The sequence below is a fragment of the Saccoglossus kowalevskii genome, chromosome 19 (assembly GCF_978046115.1).
Source record: "Saccoglossus kowalevskii chromosome 19, keSacKowa6.1, whole genome shotgun sequence".
NCBI classification, from domain to species: Eukaryota; Metazoa; Hemichordata; class Enteropneusta; family Harrimaniidae; genus Saccoglossus; species Saccoglossus kowalevskii.
The window spans coordinates 27,976,475-27,998,483 of NC_140659.1; the positions used below are offsets into that span (position 1 = coordinate 27,976,475).

Consider the following 22,009-nt stretch of genomic DNA (forward strand, 5'->3'; position numbering starts at 1 on the left):
TGATATTGTTCGACCTGTGATCTCAGGCTGACTTACTTACTTGCAAAAAAGTACTTACCGCTACATATATGTATGGGTGAATAGACAGTCATTCACGGCACTGATATTGTTCGACCTGTGATCTCAGGCTGACTTACTTACTTGCAAAAAAGTACTTACCGCTACATATATGTATGGGTGAATAGACAGTCATTCACGGCACTGATATTGTTTGACCTGTGATCTCAGGCTGACTTACTTACTTGCAAAAAAATACTTACCGCTACATATATGTATGGGTGAATAGACAGTCATTCACGGCACTGATATTGTTCGACCTGTGATCTCAGGCTGACTTACTTACTTGCAAAAAAGTACTTACCGCTACATATATGTATGGGTGAATAGACAGTCATTCACGGCACTGATATTGTTCGACCTGTGATCTCAGGCTGACTTACTTACTTGCAAAAAAGTACTTACCGCTACATATATGTATGGGTGAATAGACAGTCATTCACGGCACTGATATTGTTTGACCTGTGATCTCAGGCTGACTTACTTACTTGCAAAAAAGTACTTACCGCTACATATATGTATGGGTGAATAGACAGTCATTCACGGCACTGATATTGTTCGACCTGTGATCTCAGGCTGACTTACTTACTTGCAAAAAAGTACTTACCGCTACATAGATGTATGGGTGAATAGACAGTCATTCATGGCACTGATATTGTTCGACCTGTGATCTCAGGCTGACTTACTTACTTGCAAAAAAGTACTTACCGCTACATATATGTATGGGTGAATAGACAGTCATTCACGGCACTGATATTGTTCGACCTGTGATCATTCATCGATATCATATTTTGTTTCTTGAGTGATTTACTATATTCTAAACAGCTTTCACTATGTTCATAGTTAGAGCATATGACTTATACAATAGTATTGACCATGCTGAAATGTATTGATTGAACCACATAGCAACATAGCATGACATTTACGCATGACTTATAAGACATGAGATCATGTGTTGTGGAGAACTAAATTTGCTTTCCATGAATGAAATTCTTGAAAATTGTTCATGCAAAATTAAAACAATTGTATTATTTTGCATTTTAATTATACTGATATTCGTTAAAAATGTATTTTTAATTATTCTTCTGTTGCATATACCACAATCAAGGTTGTTATAGTTTTGCTATGTTTTTTATTTGCAGGCACGGTCTACAAGAGATTCAGTACTTCGTTTTTCAGTATTAGGGGGATATGACAGAGGCTGTGGGATATTTATTTCAAAAGTGGAAAAAGGCTCCAAGGCACAAGAAGTTGGTCTCCGAAGAGGAGATCAGGTAAAATTGTCTTCATTCATTATTGTTTTTGGTTTGACATGACTGAAGCTGTCACTATTTGCAACAATTACAAAAACGCAGCATTCCATGTTCTCTGCAGTATATTGTTAGTAACTTGTGAAGGTTGCTATGACAATAGTTATTGTGGTCGCATACGTATCCAATTTTGTATGAATAACCAATACATGCAATTATGATGATCACTGTGAATGTCACATTGATTCTGGTCGTCATGGCTACCACATACTTTTGAATTTCATGTGCTTTAAATAACCAATGCGTTTGAGTCTCATTTATATATATTGCCATTGACCGATATCGAATTTACACGATTGTAACGTTCGCAGTGACTGTTTATATAACAATGGTTACTGTGGTTTCATACGTTTGATTGCATTCAATTTTGAATGAATAACTGTTGCATTTGATCCTTATTTGTACATATTGCTATGTGGAGTTGTTTTAAATGCACTCAACTAAGTTACCACCACCCTTGATGAGCACCAATTCACTTTTAAACAACTTACAAAGATATAGCAGTATATGATATAAACGCATAATTATAAGAAATACAGAGAATCCTGAAAGTGAAAGTATCAATTTCAAAATTGATTCTTTAAACTGTATTCTCATACAAAGACAAAACATAACTATGTCACCACAGTCTGAGTGCATTTTTCAACTGATCATGATTTATTCTCTTCAAACGTCACAGATTTTAGAAGTCAATGGTCACAATTTTGAGAGAATTTGTCATGGCAAAGCTCTAGAAGTGTTACGAGGAACTACTCATCTATGTCTAACTGTCAAAACTAATATGTTAGGTGAGGTCAACAACACTGAACATTTCTACCATTGTGGAACCTGTCATGTGTGCAACCTTTATTGAATTGTGTACTAGTAGTCGTACCATTGATGTAAAAACAAACCAATATTTGTTCTAGTAATATCCCATGTGATTACGTAAATAACAAAGGTTTATTTCTGGTCATTGATCTAGCATACAGTAATAGCAAAACACCATTTTCAGTTCTCACTCCATAGACATGTAAAAGTCCTCTATAAACTGAACACCTCTATAAACTGAACACCTCTATAAACTGAATACTTCTATCAACTGAATACCTCTATATACTGAACACCTCTATAAACTGAACACCTCTATAAACTGAACACCTCTATAAACTGAACACCTCTATATACTGAACACCTCTATATACCGAACACCTCTATAAACCGAACACCTCTATAAACCGAACACCTCTATATACTGAACACCTCTATATACTGAACACCTCTAAATACTGAACACCTCTAAATACTGAACACTTATATATACTGAACACTTATATATACTGAACACCTCTATAAACTGAACACCTCTATAAACTGAACACCTCTATATACTGAACACTTCTATATACTGAACACCTCTATATACTGAACACCTCTATATACTGAACACTTATATATACTGAACACCTCTATAAACTGAACACCTCTATATACTGAACACCTCTATATACTGAACACCTCTATATACTGAACACCTCTATATACTGAACACCTCTATATACTGAACACTTATATAAACTGAACACCTCTATAAACTGAACACCTCTATAAACTGAACACCTCTATATACTGAACACCTCTATAAACTGGCCAACTTTCTCTGTGCTTTTTGATTTGTTGTTGAGTTTGTGAGGCTGGTTTACAAAATCAGTTTTCTAACCAAACTGCATATGATGTGCAAAATAATTAATAATTGTTTACTCAGTCATATTTATCTAATCTGATCAAAGTACAGATCTTTCAAAAATCTGATCAGACTTCAAATTTTGCAGTTTACATGCTCTGATTTATCAGATGAACCAATCTTTACATAATATCAAAATACTGTAATCTGTTTAATTTTTGCTTCTAGAAATTTTTGCATGTTTTGATGACTTTATTGCATTTCTAAAGAAAAAATTTTACGTAAGTCACTGACACTGTGTCAAATGACCCTAGAAAAATGTTCACAACTACAAAATTTTATGATTTTCATTGATTTGTTAAATTCGCAAAAAATTTGTCTTGCAAAAAAAATAAAAGTAGTTTACAGTATCGGTATGTGTATAGGTGTTAGAAATGTTTCATATGTATGTTGTGGTTCACTTCCCATGACATAACATAATTTTCTGTCCTTCATTTGTAACTCAGCTTTTAAAGAAATGTTAAGTACACCAGAGAATCCTGATCGGAGGATGAGTCGAGAATTATCCAGATTACAGTCAGATCCGCGGGGAAGGTTGTCAATTCCTGATATTGCTGCTACATTGCCGTCATCTTCACCCTCAATAAAAGCAAAAGACCGAGACAAGAAAGGGTTTGCCACACTGGGACATAAAGCCAGAATACGGAGGGCAATGGCAAAGCTTAGTATTCTGCCGAATAAAAATGTACATGGGAGGTAAGTTGAAATGTTATTATAAGTTTAAAATTTCATTTTTTTTACCTTGCCCATATCATCAAAGATGGACGGGCAAGGTATATTAAGGAAAAAATGTCTGTCGTTGTTGTCGTTGTCGTCTCTGTTGTTAATAATTGTTAATGTGTGCACAATAACTTTACTAATTCTATTCCAACCTTTATAAAACTTGGTCACCTAATTCATCAGTATGAAATCTTCTCAAACGACAGATGTTTTCCTTTTTACAATGCCCTTCCCATTGTAATCATCCAATTTTGTAGCCACTTTTATCAGTGTAGTTAGTTGTATTGTCTGAATACTGAAATGAAGAACAGCAATTGTCTCTGATCTTGTATTGTCAAATTTCCTCTTTTAGTTTTTTAAGGATTTTAGCATTCAAAGGATTAAACATACAAAGGTCGAGAATTACATAAGGTCACTACTCCACACCCACAACTAATCTTTGAAAAACAATATTTTAGACATAGTTTGGACAGGACTGATTGTTAGTTTGTGTTTATCCATCTACTAAACCAGAACCAAACTTGTCATTGAATTAGTTATCATGTTTTTTCCAAATTATCAGGAAATCTATTTGTTTGATTGCAGTGACTCTCAACTTAACAGAGTACAAGATGATAGTAATATGCCGGGGAAGCGTACCAGTGTTTCCAGTTTACCGAGTAGTTTTCTTAGCAATAGCAATCCTGACCTCACAGCACCACAGAATTTTGAACCGTTTAATGGCCGACCTGATTTTCCCGACAACGTAGTCAAGGTTTATAAAGCTGATCAAACATGTAAATATTTTTTAGTTCACAAGGTAAGCAAAATTTTTTTTTTTCGTTGTTATCATAGTTCATTTTTGTAGATGTCACAAACTTTTGCATTTCTAGTTTGCTGATTAAACAAATGAAACATCTTTTATGGTCTATAGAGGGCTCTGACACATGCCTTATGTTAAAAATGCCATCATAAATTAATGTAAAATACTTTATTTTCACTTGGAATAATTCAGTAAAAATAAAATCCAGCGAATATACTTTTTTTCCTATATTTTACATTCAACTCATCAAAAATCAGTGATTCCTTACAAAACACCCAAAATGTCTTTTCAGCAAAAATTTAATACAGTCAAACCTGTGTTAACGACCACCTGTGCAGAGCGGCCACCTGCTCATAGCGACCACCTCAGTACAGTCCCTTCGCAATTTACACGTTAAAGACACTGGATATAGCGACCACCTGTCCAACGCGACCAGCGACCACCCTATTGTAGACCTATTCACACTTTAACCTTTGTATAACGACCACCAACATGTCCATCAGACGGTCTCAGCAAAAAGACAATAGCTACTTGCGAATCGCTAACAGGAAAGTGGCCATATGTTACGTTCAGATTACCGAGTACGCAATCTGTAGACAGGGGTGACAATCGCAACTTGGATTGTGAAGTTGCAAAAAAGTAAAAAAAAAAAACAGTTGAATATCATCTGAATGTAACGTCTGGAGACTGGAAAGATTTTAACAACAAATTAAAACAGCTTCATTCAAAGTTGGAAATGAAAAACTAGCTTGTTTCCGATCGGTACTACCCCGGTATACTATCGATCCCCAGCCGGCCAGCGGCACTTCTGTGGACTGTCTCGCCAGGGAGCTCCCTGGTCTCCCACATGAAGAGCACATTCCTCCCGTCCCGAAAACAAGAAAAATGAACCAGTTTAATTTAATGAGAGATGTTTTATTTACCCTGTCGACATGAAATACCCGAACAAAATAATAAAACATTCGTTTATTTCGTTCTCATCGCGGGATTGCAAAATCCGACCTATTTTGGCCGCCATGTTGTTTGTTGTTGATCGTTATAAATTATGCTAATGAAGCTAGCGCATGGGCAAAACTGAGGGGTCATCTCGGGGTTATTCTCAACGAAAAATGATTTCTATTTTGATCCTCTTTTTTTATAAACGGTAATATCAATAATTCGAGAAAAATTCATTTCGTTTGGGCAGTTTTGATACGTCGATGCTTGCAACAAATAACTGTAAAATTGCGTGTACGATCATCGTGTTTCATTTCCGGTTCGTTTGACTTTCTGATTCAACGCCGAGAGTTGGAGCAATCGTTACGAGTTTGGTAAATTTTGTTTATTACCAATGCTTCTTCATTTTTAATGCTTGTTTGTTTGTTTTTTCAAACACGGCAACTTTGCCTGTGCATTTTGTCACAGTGTACAATCGACAATACTAACGATGGGACTGATTACCGCCTGTGATGGGCTGGGGAATAAGACTGCATGGCGAGAGTGTGAAAGTCCGAGCTGAAACACCAATGCGGCCGATCGTTGACAATCGTTCTTATGCATTAAATACACCAATGAATCCATGGGCAGAATCACTTGGTTTCAGTGAATTTACATGATATAATTTGTTGTAAAAAAGTAAAGCTGTGTAATTATCCAGATGAAAATGAGTGACTTATTAAAAAGACCAATTCATTGTAGGTTTGTTTTGCTTATGATCTCCCTTAAAATTCCCACCCTAATTAATATTCATGAATAAATTAGGCCACCTCCATATAAAGACCACCTGTCTATAAAGGACAGTTTGGCTCAGTCCACTGACTGTCCTTTATAGACAGGTTTGACTGTACTAGCTAAAGTAAATTATTCTACAGTAAAAGAATAGGTTTATTAAAATATATGTTCCAGGGCTATGTGGTGTTCTCGCCTCAATGATATCTAGGTTTTGGACATAAAAGAAGATTTATGCATGATCTCTAAAGGTCATATATCCTGGTATTTTTGGGAGGGGGTAGTTGTCAATGAAGCCCAACAACAAATTAACATGACAAATATTGTCACAGTGGTACATGTACAAGGCTAAAACAAAGTTTTTCTGGTCACTTTTTTTTAAATATGTGTGAGTAGTATTTTCTTTTTAATTATATTTATGACGGTTTCTAATCCACTATGGCACTGTCAGGGATTGGAGTCAATCCGAAACTATTTACAAGATTGTGTATTATTGGCTAATCAACCCCACCACCTCATAATCAGACCAATCAGAGAGCAGCTTGTTTTTTTTCAATGTATCAAATTCAGTCTTGTACATATGCTTCAAATGAGGGGTTGTTTTAGTTCGGTTTATTTGGGCTGGTCTAAATTGGCTCACCGTGGTAACAAATTAATTTCAGAGAAAGCCAGAAGATATTTGATTGTTGACTATGCGTAGCATGGTTCAAAGATTAAGTAATAAATCTTGATATCTCCCCAGGAGACAACAGCAAGGGAGATTGTCATGTTAGCCATGAGGGAGTTTGGATTTACAGACAATCAAAATTGTGGTAAATACTCGCTATGTGAGGTGTCAGTCTCGCCTGAAAGCGTTGTAAAACAGAAGCGGCTTCCAGATCACTTAAGTAACTTGATGTCCAGGTCATCTCTGACGGGAAGGTACTACCTCAAAAATAACATGTCAACGGAACAACTGGTTACTGACGAGATTGCTGTGGTAAGTATGGCTGTGTATTGATCATGTGATATCAGCTAACCAATTGGATTCTGTGTAGTCATGGTAACGCTAATTTTCTTTTGAATTAGATGACTTTGTTGCTGTCAGTAGTCACCAATTATGGACACTGTCAGTGTAAAACTTTTCGAAAATTTCCTTTTCTCTAACATTACTGCGCAAGACAATTTTTCATTTTTCTAAAACATCTTTGAATTCAAAATAATGAGATATGTAGATTAAAAAAAACAAAGATTCTTAAAAGTTTTTTTTTTTCTGCAGGAGCTTCTGAAAGAAGGAGTGGTGAATTTTTTACAGCTCAATGGTTCTGAAGTTGCAATACAAATGACGCTTCATGATTTTGAGAAATTTCAATCAATTGAACCAACGGAGTACATAGATGACCTATGGCGAAATAACTCAAAACACGGCACAATTAAACTTAAAGAATTTGAAGAGGTGAGTCTGTGTTGAATTCTAGGCATATATTGGTATCCTTTGCTTGTGGCACTCAACATTGTTCTTCTACATAATGTACCATTTTAAAAGTATGTTCTTATACTGTAAAAAGACTAATTTTCACTTATTTTAAATTTCGCTGATTTAGCATTTCAGGCATATTCAGCGGGTTTTAAATTCACAGATTTATCATTTAGATAATGTGTTCTATGCTTAATGTTACATATTCACTGTGTTTTAATTTAGCGCATTTTCCTGTCAGCGAAATAAGCAAAATTAAGACCCAGTGAATAATTAACCCCTTTACAGTACATTTTAATGTTCAAACACTTCCCTTTGATTACACAGGACACGACAGCAATATATCCCACAATAGAAATCCTATCAATGAAAGCAAATATCTGCAATTATCTCATAAAACATTTTTGTTTTATAAACAAGAAAAAACGTTTATAATAATAAAGTTATGACAAAAATACTGCAAAGTTTGCACTCAGGCGGTACAGGATGCCATTGACCTCATTACGTGTTGGTCAATACGATTGCCATACTGTATTTGTGTATAATTTGCGGTATTCTCATGATAACTGTATCAACTGACAACAACTTTTGAACTTGTGATTCATTGAACTTGTCTATTTGACCTCTCTGTACCTTTCTAGACTTTACTTATATATTTTTCATGTTTTCATCTTTTTCTCATTGCATATTTGCAGCTTGTGAACCGAGAAATGTTCTGGGTTGTCACGGAAATTGTCAGTGAACTTAATCAATTGAAACGAGTGAAGATAATTAAACAATTCATTAAAATTTCAAGTAAGTTTGCTTTACTGCCCTCTTCAGGTTGTTTAAAACTTGTACAGTTGACTGCTGCCTTCAGTGGTAGTAGAGCAGTTTTCTGTTACATTTGTTTTTATTGTGTTAAGCTTTTACAAGAATTTATAACTGATGCTTTATAATTACTGATAAACTAATTCATTTAAAATGAAAATCATTTTGTGCTAGGTGAGTTTCAACTTTTCACTTTATTATTCAGGGCACTGTAAAGATTGTAAGAATTTTAACTCTATGTTTGCGATACTAAGCGGTCTTGGTCACGGTGCTGTAAAACGATTACGTGGAACATGGGATAAAGTTCCAAGCAAGTATATTAAAATGTTTGAAGATCTTCAAGATTTTATGGACCCTTCCAGAAATATGTCCAAGTATAGGAATTTAGTAAATTCGGAGCACGTGCAGCCGCCAGTGGTAAGTCTACCTCTATTTGTATTTGTTTGCTTGTTTTTCTTACAAGTCATATTTGAATCACAGCTTTAATTGACAAAGACATATGCAAATACTAATTTATGTTTTTTTTTCAACAGATTCCTTTCTTTCCTGTGGTTAAAAAAGATCTCACTTTTATCCATCTTGGGAATGATTCTATTGTTGATGGTTTGATAAATTTTGAAAAACTCAGAATGATTGCTAAAGAAGTTAGAACGATATGTCGAATGGGAGCATCGTATTTCGTAAGTACCAGCAGGGTTTTCACTACAACATAAAAAAATACTGTAAAAAATCAATACATTATTTAGGGGGGCATGAACCTATATAAACAAAATACATTAGGAACGAGTTTGGGGTAAAAGTTCAGCCCAAAATAGAACAATGCATTGCAGTAAAAGGTGTTAGAGAAATTAACACAGTTGGACCTATCAATTACAGTTAGCATTCGTGTGTACTGGTGGTGACAACAAGGGAACAATGCCTTTTTTTTCTCTTTAACTCTCTGACCCCCAAATTTGTTTTCAGGAACTATCCACAAAAAATTCTTTTTCGCAGTAAATGTTGATGAAATATACAACCTTTTTGATCAAAAACTTAAAGTCGATGTCACATTTTATTGGTTCCAAAATTAAGATTGAATTAAGTGAAAATAGCAGAAATTGTGAACAATTTTACACCATTTTGAGTCGGGGGGGGGGGGAATTGTGCTCAAATGATGATTAATTCTCATTAACAGCTGCCCATATAAGGAGCGCTATTATTTGGATGGCATTGTTAATCACTTTGGCAGCTCAACCCTTAACACCTTTCCTGTGAAAACAATTGTTGAATTTAAAGCCACATGCCTAGCTGCATAAAAAACCTTATAACACAGTGTGCACTCTTTTATTTTTCACTAAAATTTTAACTCAAAATTTAGATGCACCCTATTGAAAGAAGATGGTGAAGTTAAGGTAGAAGCCTACTCATGATTTCAAATACCCAGAATTTTTTATTTATTTTTAAAATAAATTGTACTTCCGGGCAACATAAGGATATTGACTTAAACAATTTTGAGATTCACCAGGTTAATTTTCGAGAAAATCATGGTTGTATTTTAGTGGATAGTGGCCGTTTTGGCAGTATTATAGTGCTTTTACCATAGGTTCCTATGGCAGAGATATTATGCCATATCTCAAATTATAGGCTGGTGACATACACTGAAAAAATATTATATTGTTATTGATGGGGTACTTTTTGTTTTCCTGAATTTTTTCAAAAATATGGGTTTTAAAAAGTGTCGAAAAATGCAATTTTTGAATGCAAAAAGGTGCAACATATGGAATTGTTCTAAAAATAACTATTTTTGAAAAATATTAGGACAAGTTTCTCAAATAACGTCACTGTAACACGCAAGAGAATGCTATTTCATGACAATAATTACATGATTTTACATAAACCAATGAACATTTTCATGCGATTTATGACCAACTTTGTCAGAAATAATGAGTAGGCTTCTACCTTAATGATAAAAGTGTTAATCCTATGAGCCCCATAATTTTTGTCAGTAAAATTTTGGTACAACATTTTACCTGTTTTCCCACAGGTTTATTTTTTTTGGTAGTTTTGGACAAAATGGATGTAATATCCTGTTGTCTACAAGTCTTAATTAAAATTTGTAAAAAAATGTAGGTTTTAAAATTTTTGAATGATGACTAAAGTTAACTTGGTGCTCAAAGAGTTATTGTGACAAAGTTATTGATATGATGGATGTCTTGAAATTGTTTTCACTATTGACACTATTTCTGCTGATAGTTCCATTTGTAATGAAAAGTTTGCTGTCGCGATTATTGTGATCTACTTAGTATTGTGATATGAATGCCAAATTTTCTGCTCAAATTTGGATAAATTTGCTGACATTTTAGATAATTTTAACTAAATTCAATTTTAATTTTGAACCAAACATACAAAATGTGACATTGCTTCTAATTTTTGACAAAAAAATTCAAAATTTTCACAACATTTTATGTGAAAAAGAGCAGAATATTAATGAATCTATTTTGTGGATGGTGACAGAAGTTGACTTTGGTGATCAAAATGTTAAAGATAGTTTAATGTTGCCATGGTTATAGATTGATTTGTATCACTGTACTGACACTGAAAAATTAGTTTCTGGTCAATTAATGAAAAATAAAATCCAATAAAAATAAATATGCCATACCAAACATATAACATACCAGAATAAAATACTCCACTGTAATGTGTACTACTGTATGACAAGTAAAATTGTTCCAGGGAGGTTGATTTCTCAGGTTTTTGCTGTGTTATTGAAAACTTCTTTGTTGTCTCTGAAGTCACATTCCAAATTCTGCAGAGGTACAACAATTCACACTATCATTCCTTAAATTTATCAGCTGATTACCCTTTATGATCAGTTGAACATGTTGTCAGTAACATTCATTGACACCCCTCAAGGTAGAATCCCACCACCTGTTGTATCTATTGTCTTTCTTATTTAACTGCATCTCTCATTGTGGTGGAACTGTTAATAGCTATTAACACTCCAAGTTGATGTCATGTGATGTATCATGTGATGTATCATGTGACATGTCTTGCATACCTTATATAAGTCACTCAACTTTAGACAAGATTCTTTTCTGGTATACGCTACCCTTGATAGTACATGTTGTCAGCATAAAACAAACCATTGTGGCACCATGTCGGTTCGATGTGCTTTTTGGCTGCCGGTTTGTACAGTACTTGTTATTTCTTACTCTTTCAATCTTTCTGTCATCTGAAAAAATGTTTGTCATTCTCTCATAGTCAACATTCATGTCAAAATTTAGTATACATGAGAGTTAGGTGTATAGTTAGGTTTATGGATGTTAATGAGTATGAATAGGTTTAGATAGATATGGTTTGGGGTAGGTAAGTACCGGTAGGTGGGGAGATAGGTAGCTGGGATTGGTCAGACATGATAGTTATGGGTATCAATGAATGTGAATGGGCTTAGGTGGATATGGTGTGGGATAGGTAGGAAAGTAAGGATGTATGGATGGGGATTGCACTATCAGGATAGTTAAATGTGGGTTGGTATAGATGAACATTAGTGAAGATAGAAATTGGATGGGGCTGGATAGTTGAGTCTGGGATAAATTAGCATGGGTAGGAATAGATAGGAACAAGTGGGGATGGATGGAAATAATGCAGGAGATAGAGGTGTATAACCTAATTTCAAGTTATTGAATATTATAACTATATTTTTTCTTTGTTTTATTATTCTTTCAGGATCCAAAAAATATGTTTGATCACACGTCAACTATTGGTGGACCCAGTGTTGCGTTTGCTGTGCTAGGAGCTGTAGCTGGACCTACAGTGGCTGCACAGCGGAGAAAAACATATGGAAGAAGGAATTCTACGCTGCCTAACCCCAAGAAAATATGGGAAGAGGTTAGTATGTTTTTTTATGCATTTTTCTATATATTTTTTTTGTTAATATAAGACCAACGAAACAAAATTTTCTATTTTCAGTTTTTAAAATTTTTTAAAAAAATAAAAAAAAATTGATGCAAAAGTTGATATAATCAAATATATACTTTTATGTACAGAACATTGAGTCTTGATGTAATTCTGAATCCCTGCTTTACTTTGTAATCTGTTTACTTAGCGACTGTGGTATGTTTTTATTGTAGTCACAAATGGCAAGGAAAGTTAAAGAGCACATCAAAAATGCAAAGATACTGAGAGATGAGAAAGAGCTTATACAGTTATCGATGAACTGTGAGGGCACTCTTTTAACAGGTGAGGTAGTCTGTTTTTATACTGTAAAATACTTTATTTTAGCTTGAATTAATTTTCACTGAAAAGACTATTTGGGTATTTTGTTATGTATGGAATTTATTTTCACTGATTTTTGACAAGTTTAATGTAAAATATAGAAAAAAGGTATATTCACTGGATTTTATTTTCACTGAATCATTCCTTAAGCAAAAATAGTGAAAATTAATTCCAAGCGAAAATAAAGTATTCTACAGTACATTCTATTAATAGCTCCACAAAAATACATTTATTGTTCATATTACGCACTGCATTATTATTGCTTATACTTATACCTTGTGTGTGTAGCGGTTTTATCCTGTAACCATAGTAACAGGTCTATATAAGTGAGAATTAGGGATGTGATAGAACAGGTAAATAATACTTCCTATCACATGTTATAACAATATGAAGAAAATGTTTTTGTTCTTATGATGCTGTTCGAATTGTGTTTATTTTATTTTCCACTTTTTCTTCCCTTTACTTTATACAGATAAACAGCCATCAAATACATCAACGCTTTCTCTGAACACTGCCCCTAGTCCTGCTATGAGAAGGAACACGCTGCCAAATTTGACAGAGAGTACAGTAGCAATAACCCAAACCAAGACAACTACGTCAGTGGCATCAACTCAAGCGCAAGCAAAAAGGATGACTTTTCCAGATGAACCCAAAACAAAATTTGGTAAGAATAATGGCAAAATTTATAATAATATCACATCGTCCACTTTTGTTTTATTTTATTTCATATGTTGTTTTAATGTTTAATGGGTATGTCATTTTTATTGGTATTAGGATCCTGTAACACCTTATGCACATCCAAAATAGCAAATAAAGAGAAGGGCTCCCCAATCTTGTTTCCATGGTAACAGCAGTATTGTGATTCCCCACTAGAGTTCTGCTCCATACTTGTGGTCATTATCGAATTAAAATTTTAAAATCATTCATAATCTCAAGGAAATTATGTTAGATGCATCTATTCTTGATTTGATGCTGTCTTGTCTTCAACTTCTTAGGTGCCAAATCACCTACCACACTCAGGAAGCTGCTAGCCTTGTCCGAGGAAGGTGAGAAAAGACTTAAAAAGCAAGGGAAATTGAACATATTCAGGCCAACAAAGAGTGCAAATACTTCACCAACGTCCTCACCGACGAATTCACCTCCGGAGGTTAGGAGGCAGCAGCTTCGAAGGCCGCCAAGTTTACAGCGTTCGCACACAGATACTAGCGAAAGTGGTGTCGGAAGTGCAAGTAGTAGTATTGGTAGCTCAGATGCACATACAACAGATAGGGTCAGGGGTCACATTCCAGGGGGTGAGTCATCTTTATGCTCTTTTAGGTTTGTCTAACTACTAATATGTCCAATATAACCACCAGACTGTCTCACCCAAATTTTTCTGCACGTATTTCTTGTGAACTTGTAACTTGTGTTTTGAGTTTTATATGTCCATGCATCTATCAGTCCAATTTTTTCAGTGTAAATTCATGGCGATAAGATTAAATGACCAACACTAAATTATTGATGTAATTAAACAACTACTTTTTCTTTTATTTCTGAAAGGAAAAAAAATCTAAAAAAAATTGTTGAAACAATAATGCTATGTGCATATCATATGACTTGACTTGCAACCATGTTTTGTTTCAGGTTCAACAAGGTCATCTTACACCAGCTCCTATGATACGACAAGTTTAGATTCAGCGCATAGTGCCGCAAGTTACGACAGTCGCAGTGTTTCATCAGTCGGGTCATCCTCACCACCAGTCCGTGAAACGAGGCGTCAGCTTATCAGAGGTAACCAGTCATGAATAAGTGGCTATGTTGTTTGATCAAAATAAATACATTAATTTTGTTATAAATAGTTTAGCATTCCAAAAACAGTAAAATAGCAGCTGACCTTGCACCTGTCAACTATAACAATTGTTTTTATACATGTAATACTTTAAAAGCATTTATTTTCACTATTTTGAGCATATTCACTGTGTTTTAATTTCACAAATTTGTCAATGAAACAACGAGTTTCATCGTCATTGATTTAATGGAGCGAAATACTTATCAGTGAAAATAGTGAAATTAATATTAATTAATGCATTTACAGTAACGAGTGTCTTCCCAACAACAATCTTACATATGTATATATATCAATTTTTATTTAAAGAAGATTTATTGATTTATATTTATTCATGTTAATTATTTTTTTATACATATTTTCAGATAAGTATGATCTTGCACAATTTTATTGAAATGTTGGTGCCTGCATACTTTTATCCCTTATATTCGCCTTTGTAGGTATAAGCTGTCTCTGTATATAGTTGACTGCAAACGAGTTATGAATATTTTATTAATTATATCTACCAATATAATATGAATAGAAGGACTGAAGCAAAATATCTTTCTTTTGTAAATTGCATTTTACCTTTTGTTTTGAGTCATTTTCTCGTATTCATAATTCTCACCCTTTCAGTTTGGTTTTAAAAAAAAAAACTTACCAAAGAAGGAATTTGGCAAGATTATTGTGACTGTATGTTAGAATGAGAGTGAAAGAGAGGATATTATCACCACCACCTTGTCCACTGTGCAATGTTTGTGCACACAATTTCTGGAAGTCTGTACTTTTTCATACAAAATTGTGTCACACATTCTTACCCACCTCCTTGCCCTGTGAGGGCAGTATCCACAAACACTATTCCACCCTTGCTCTGCGAGGGCAGTACCTATACACAATCACCTCCTTGCCCTGAGAGGGCAGCATCTTCACTTCCAGTTAATGCACTTTTTTCCCCTCAATTTTGTTTTGTTGTTTAATTTTGCTTTCTGATTTTGTTCTCACAGCTCGTCATTTGTCACCCCCTCCTGTTATGAACTGTAGACCAGTATCCAGTCATTCATCAAGACCGCCATATTACCATGGCAATAAACTGCCCCTACCAACACCCTTTGGAAGTCTCCCTCCTCCCCCAGACTATCGAACAGCGACGGCCAACTTAGGTAGGTCCAAAAGTTGATGGTATCTTATGCTGGCCATGCCTGTGCACTGACTTGCTTGATGCTTTTTGTAGTTGATGCTAGCATGCTGCCTTGTAAATCAGCATTGTTTTGTCTGCTTGTATGCACGTGTAATTGTTCCACACTGTTATTTGTATCAATTAGCAATGGTGGTGGTGAAAGGTTAAAGGTGGTGGGATATTTAAGATAATTGCATGAAATTATTCTGGTATTTCACTTTTATTTTTTTCACTCACATCGTGTGGTTCCTTCTCTTCATGGCAGCAAACAGTCCATACAAATCGCAACAACCGCACCAGCAGCAGCTACTATCCACCTCCCAACCTCAAGAGAGACGCCTGTCAAACCCACCCGACTATCATGTTGCTACGGCGACACGTACACGTAAGAATATCATGCATTATGTAGGTGCGTTTGTTGTGATCGGGTTCGACTAACCCACATGTCATGTGTAGTATGCTCACCATTGAGGGCTCCCTTCTTTTAATCATGTCATATCTCTCCTGGCCTTATTAAGGATAATTAAATAACTATCAAAACTGAAATGCAAATTTAATTTTGGGGATTTAGTAATGTTATCTTTCAGCCTGCTGGGAGAGATGTAACAATCAATATTTTAACAAAAAAAGGGAAAACAAAGATAACCAGTTTAAGGCTGTCTTATCACAGCAGTCGTTATATTACTATTGAAATGATTGGATAAGACTGTCTTAAACTATATGCTACTGCCATCATCATTATTGCTTTCTGTGTGTTTTTATAAACTTGGTTTTCGCTCTGTAAATTGCAGTAGATTATCGCTAAATGACTATTATATTGTATAAAAAGATTGTATACTGTGTCTCCTGATATGATAGTTATCACACGATTGATCTGTTCCCATAGTAACTGTATCAACTAAAGTATCATAGTAACGCAAATATGTAACTCTATATGCCCTAATGTGCATTGAATTTATACTTTGATACAGTAAAGTCCAGACATGATTTTTCCAGTATTGATCCATGAAAACATTTTCTTTAATACCATGGCCGCACATTTATAGACATGTTCTGTATGATTGTCCTTGCACCCAAACTGACTTTTCTGGTACTTTTGGAATCTCATTTTTCTGTCACAGTTTCATTCAAGTGTTAACCTTAAAATTGGACACCTTTAGGAAATAAAGTCAAATCCATCATTCTTAAACATACCATATTTTCTCCATTTATAGCCTGTTTGCTTATGTCACAGAGGTGACTGTAGTAAAAAAAATTGCTTTAATGATCCAGTATTCAATAAGAGCTTATGTGTGTTTCTATTAAAGATGCGCTTCTAACTGGCCAAGTATAGTATTGAAGATATTGAACACATTTAATTTTTATATTTGCAAGTCAAACTACTTAAAGTTAAATTCATTCAACTTGTACTATCTCTGTAATATAAGTCAATTAAAAATATTACATATTCTCATGAATAATTATAAATATGAATAATAAACTTTTTCTGCAACCAGGCAATCCTTTAGAGAACTTAATAAATTAGAATGATTTAAAAAAAGCTGAGATAACTTGTATATCTTGTTTTTTAATTCTATATATTTTTCTCAAATAATAGCACCAAACTCGTTATTTAAAACCACTGCAATGCCCATAACTGCACACTAACATCTAAAACTGTGTAACGTTTCAGTGTGTGCACACTAATATTAATAATTAGGTATTTAATTTCTTGTGACTACATATTTCAAGGACCATAAAGATTAACAAAGTTGTTTTTTATAACAGGGACAGCTCCACTAGAAAACAGTGAGGAGCTTGAAGATTACTATGATGAAGGTAAATATGACCATCAAGTCTGCAAAGTGGGCCTAGCAACCAATATTTGTTACAAAGTTACTATCAAAACTAATTACTGTAATTAAAACTAATTACTGTACTTTTATTCATTTATTTCAATTATATTTTTGGCAGATGGAGAGCAAGTATCTGTTGTTTAGCAACCGACCTGATGTACAACTTGTAAATATGAAGCGTATTTTAATCTGTGATGACTGTATATGAATTGTAATTGGTTGGATCACATCACATGACCAACACCTCCATTTCCTGTTGGATCCAGACCTTGCATGATTGATGTGTGATTCGTCTTGGTAGTTACCTGTACCATTGGAATAAATCTTGCCACCACATGTGATTTTAAACTATTGGATGTCATTGTCAGCTGATCACCATGTGACCTTGTATATTAATGTGTAAAATGTTTTCTCCAGTGATGCAAAACTCTGTACATAGAGTTCTCTTTAAAGTCTACTTTCCACAGAACTTTTATTGTCTGTCTTTCTGCGTGTATAAAGGACGTTATTGGAAAGATGGATTGAATGGTTTATGCAATTGTTGTTTTCTCCATATTTGTATCATGTTTATGCATTGCAATACTGTGAATAGGAAGACACTGCCCATTCCAGATTAACCCTGGGCACTTCATATTAGTTCTGGTCTGACAATTGTGCAGTATTTAACACTAGGTGCAAATATTGATAAATTCATTTTTACTGTAAAATATTATTATAACCTCTTTTTGAAGAAATCAATCTTTGCTTTTTCTTCTTGACAACATCCTAAATTTGTTTGTCTAGTACTGCTTGCCTGTCATATTATAATCTGATTAACTTCCTGCAGACCAGTGAGGGCACCATACTATTCTTAATTAAAGTTGTCAACTAACAGACATTGCCTCAAAGCCATCAGTGAAGCGCTATTGGCAGTATTCAGGCATTCTGTGAAAAGCTATTCTGATTGGCTGGCAGTAGTTACTGTACTGTTCTTGTGAATCCTCTTAATGAGCGATGAGGGACAGACAATTTCTTTGTTACATTTTAAATCGTGCTATACATACGTACTGGTATTTACAGCGTCTTGATTAGTTTGGAAATAATGCTACTCTGTACTGTTTCACCCTCCTTTATACGTCTTCCCCACCTGTACATTAATGGAACTACCCCAAAGTGCAAATTGTGTTTTTCTTGGAACAATTCTACCCACAATGCATTAGAAATTTATGCATCTTGTGACCTTAATTTTGGACAAAGGTCATATACCATTAAAAGTACTTTAAACTTATTTAGACTGTTATTGTCCGTTTTGGTCACAACATTTTTAATTTAAAGATTTGTAATCTTATTCAAGTCACACATGGCATCTGTAATCAACTTAAAGTAAGCTGTCACATTTTTTATCAAAATCACTTTTATAAGTGTTTCAATGAACTTTTAAACTTAATCCTATCACCATGTAGACATTTTGTTTTGTAAGTTAAACATGCTCGATCTAACTGCCATTTGAGAAATTAATCCTGGAATCAATAAAATGTTTTAGTGAATGACCTGAATTATCTTGACACAAATTTTGTCATTTTATCCCAGTTCTTCTGAATTCCTTCTTCCAATTTTTTGTCACAAGGAGGTATTTAATTATGTTAAAATCAGTTTTTGTGCATTATTATTTTTGGACAGAATATTGTAATATATATTTTTAGTGAATATTCCAATGTGAATGCAGGTTTAATACTGAAAATGTCTTTTTCCCCCAATTACGTGTTCGATACACAACATCCTGTAAATATATATCTATACTGTGTCCGCATGCTGCATAGACATGGAAATAAACTTGGAAATCCAAATTTAGTCTGTCTCTTATTCTGTTAATTTGTGGGCACTGTCAGTATTTTGGTAGTCACATCGGTTTAGAAAACTATGTCATATCATTTTTGTGGGGCCTACTTGCATGTACTAGTAGAGATAATGATAGACGAGATTGGGGTCTAAAATGAAAAATGTGAATAACTGAAAGCATTGTATTAAAGAGGAAATCAAGGCAAACAACTCAATAGTCCCAGATGAAAGAACTTCACAATTGTAGGAAAATGTCATTTATAGGTTTATAATATCACATTTCATTCTCTAGATATTCAACTTTTCATCAGTATTATCAGAGGTACATTACTTGGGGTTTGCAACTACGGTGACATGATACCAAGATCCCGTTACAATCTCGCTCTCGCATAAGCGGTCCAACTCAGAAAAATGCGAATGCGCATGCCCGAGGTAACTGGGATGTCCAGGTGGATCAAAATAGCTGCCCACGATATGACGGATTACGAGAACTATATTTTCTGTACATTTTCAATGTATTACATTTTTCACTACGATAGTGGCAAGAAAAGTTTTATTTTTTCATTACAAACCTTGAACATTGATATATGTCATGTCAGAAGGTCGTAGCCTCAGTCTCGCTATCTACGAGATGAGACTTCAATGGGATCTTGACATGTCACCATACAGTACTATGCGAGTTGCAAACCCCAAGTAATGTTCCTCTGGTAGCAAACAATTATGGGTAAAGTGACATCATATCCACTGTTGTGAAAAAATGCTTTCATCTATAACCTGCGAAATGTTCTTTTGTTTCTTACAACAGCGAATAATGTCGTACTTTACCCATAATCCTTTTCTGAAGAATCAAGATGGTGGACTACATAAACTGATAAAAAGTTTAATATCTAGAGAAGGGAAAGTGATATAAAAAACCTATAAATTGCATGTTCTTACATTTGCCAAGCTCTTTCATCTGGAAATATTATGTTAGCCTTGTCATGATTGTTGTATGTATGCTTGATAATTTGGATTATTTTATCGAAACATTGTCAAACTTGGTTATATTATTTATCAGTATAAAATCATACCTAAATGTTTAATGTCTTGTGTGAAAATAACTTTCAGTTGTGGTCAAATCCATAGGTTTTTTAGCCAGACGTATAGTCTTACCACATTTATAAGCATACCAGGTAATTGTAATATCTCAAGAACTGTTGCAGATATGGACATACAACCAATAATGATGACGACAAGATATATTACCAAAATATTTATACAGGTAACCAGGATTACTGCTTGCAGCTAAATTTCATTAAAGGGGAGCAGAGGTGTGGCGTTTGACACTCTGTACATGAAATTTGAGATCTATGAATGAATTCTGTCGATAAAAACAACTTGTATGTGCTGCGAAATGCCCTAAATATCGGGTATAAAACGGGCTGTGAAGCAGACGACAAACTTCCGCTCTTCCTGGCGTCATTTCGTCTCTAGAGGGCCAGTCAGATGATGTCATCAGTGAACACTGATAATTGAACCCATTCATGCTTGTACGTCAATCCCATAGAAATGCTACTATGAAAGACCTTGTTAACTGACTACTTAAAAGTTGAAACATGGCGAAATGTTGTGCGTATGAATGCCATAACGATTCATGTTATGTTTCTCGAAATTCCAGAAAAAAAATCACGTTGTTGGTTGCGAGAAATCGGCAGAAGAACTAACCTGAAAATGAAGACACGTACAGCGCTCTAGCTATAGTAAACAGGCTTTTTGGGCATTTTGCCTAGAATTTATTTTCACTGATTTTTGATAAGTTTAGTGTGAAATATAGGAAAAGAAGTATATTTGCTGGATTTTATTTTCACGGAATCATTCCTTCAGCGAAAATAGCAAAAATAAATTCCAAGCGAAAACAAAGTATTCTACAGTATCAAGTTAATATCTCTCAAAATAATTACAAACAACAAAGCACAGACAAATACAGTGAATAGAGTCACTAAAATAGGGGATTGCTTAGGGAAGTGTGCATTGGTGATAACTCACAGTTGCAGGATGTGAAAATTGATGACAGTCAATGGCTTCTGCAACACAACAACTAAGACGTGATGGAGTCCTTCTTGCAGAGGAACGCTGTTATTCTGGAGGGCACCGCTGATAGCGAGAGGTCGCAGAGCAGTTCATACAAGTCTCACAGAATGATGGTTGAAGCCTGTATCACTTGTCTCACAATATCGCAGCAGTAGTCAATTGAAATAAAGGCCCCAAACTGTCTTCAGTCTAGCTAATTTATAGACATAAATGGCCTAGATTCAGGGACACCATCTGGGTTTTCACACGAGCCAATCAGAATGTGGTCTTGCTAGCAGCTATCTCACATAGGCAAGTCAGTAGATCGTAAACACAAGCACACCTGGTAGATTAAAATTGTCCTTCCAGAGTGGTAAACAAGTGTGACCTGTCAATCACCTTTATGACAGTTATCACATGGCAATGTACAGTTTTTTTCCCATGCTTCCATGCACACTTCTATTTGCAGGGTTTGAGGTAATATGAA

At 34.7% G+C, this 22,009-nt stretch overlaps 1 protein-coding gene across 4 annotated transcripts in view; it reads left to right on the forward strand.

Annotated features, from left to right (window-relative positions):
* LOC102803275 (rap guanine nucleotide exchange factor 6-like) overlaps positions 1-19,481 on the forward strand; it is a 124,203-nt gene extending 104,722 nt beyond the window's left edge. For 2 of the 4 annotated variants that reach the window (XM_085493880.1, XM_085493882.1), the window contains exons 14-31: positions 1,200-1,331; positions 2,047-2,155; positions 3,537-3,786; positions 4,396-4,609; positions 7,062-7,298; positions 7,578-7,754; positions 8,471-8,570; positions 8,791-9,002; positions 9,119-9,265; positions 12,291-12,452; positions 12,695-12,803; positions 13,312-13,503; positions 13,835-14,131; positions 14,463-14,609; positions 15,648-15,803; positions 16,086-16,229; positions 17,588-17,638; positions 17,774-19,481. In XM_085493880.1, coding sequence (XP_085350006.1) covers positions 1,200-1,331; positions 2,047-2,155; positions 3,537-3,786; positions 4,396-4,609; positions 7,062-7,298; positions 7,578-7,754; positions 8,471-8,570; positions 8,791-9,002; positions 9,119-9,265; positions 12,291-12,452; positions 12,695-12,803; positions 13,312-13,503; positions 13,835-14,131; positions 14,463-14,609; positions 15,648-15,803; positions 16,086-16,229; positions 17,588-17,638; positions 17,774-17,799 — 2,862 coding nt within the window. In that variant the 3' untranslated portion in view covers positions 17,800-19,481. The remainder of the gene's footprint in view (positions 1-1,199; positions 1,332-2,046; positions 2,156-3,536; positions 3,787-4,395; positions 4,610-7,061; positions 7,299-7,577; positions 7,755-8,470; positions 8,571-8,790; positions 9,003-9,118; positions 9,266-12,290; positions 12,453-12,694; positions 12,804-13,311; positions 13,504-13,834; positions 14,132-14,462; positions 14,610-15,647; positions 15,804-16,085; positions 16,230-17,587; positions 17,639-17,773) is intronic. The other 2 variants (XM_085493881.1, XM_085493883.1) reach the window with 2 other exon arrangements.
* The last annotated feature ends 2,528 nt before the right edge of the window (positions 19,482-22,009 follow it).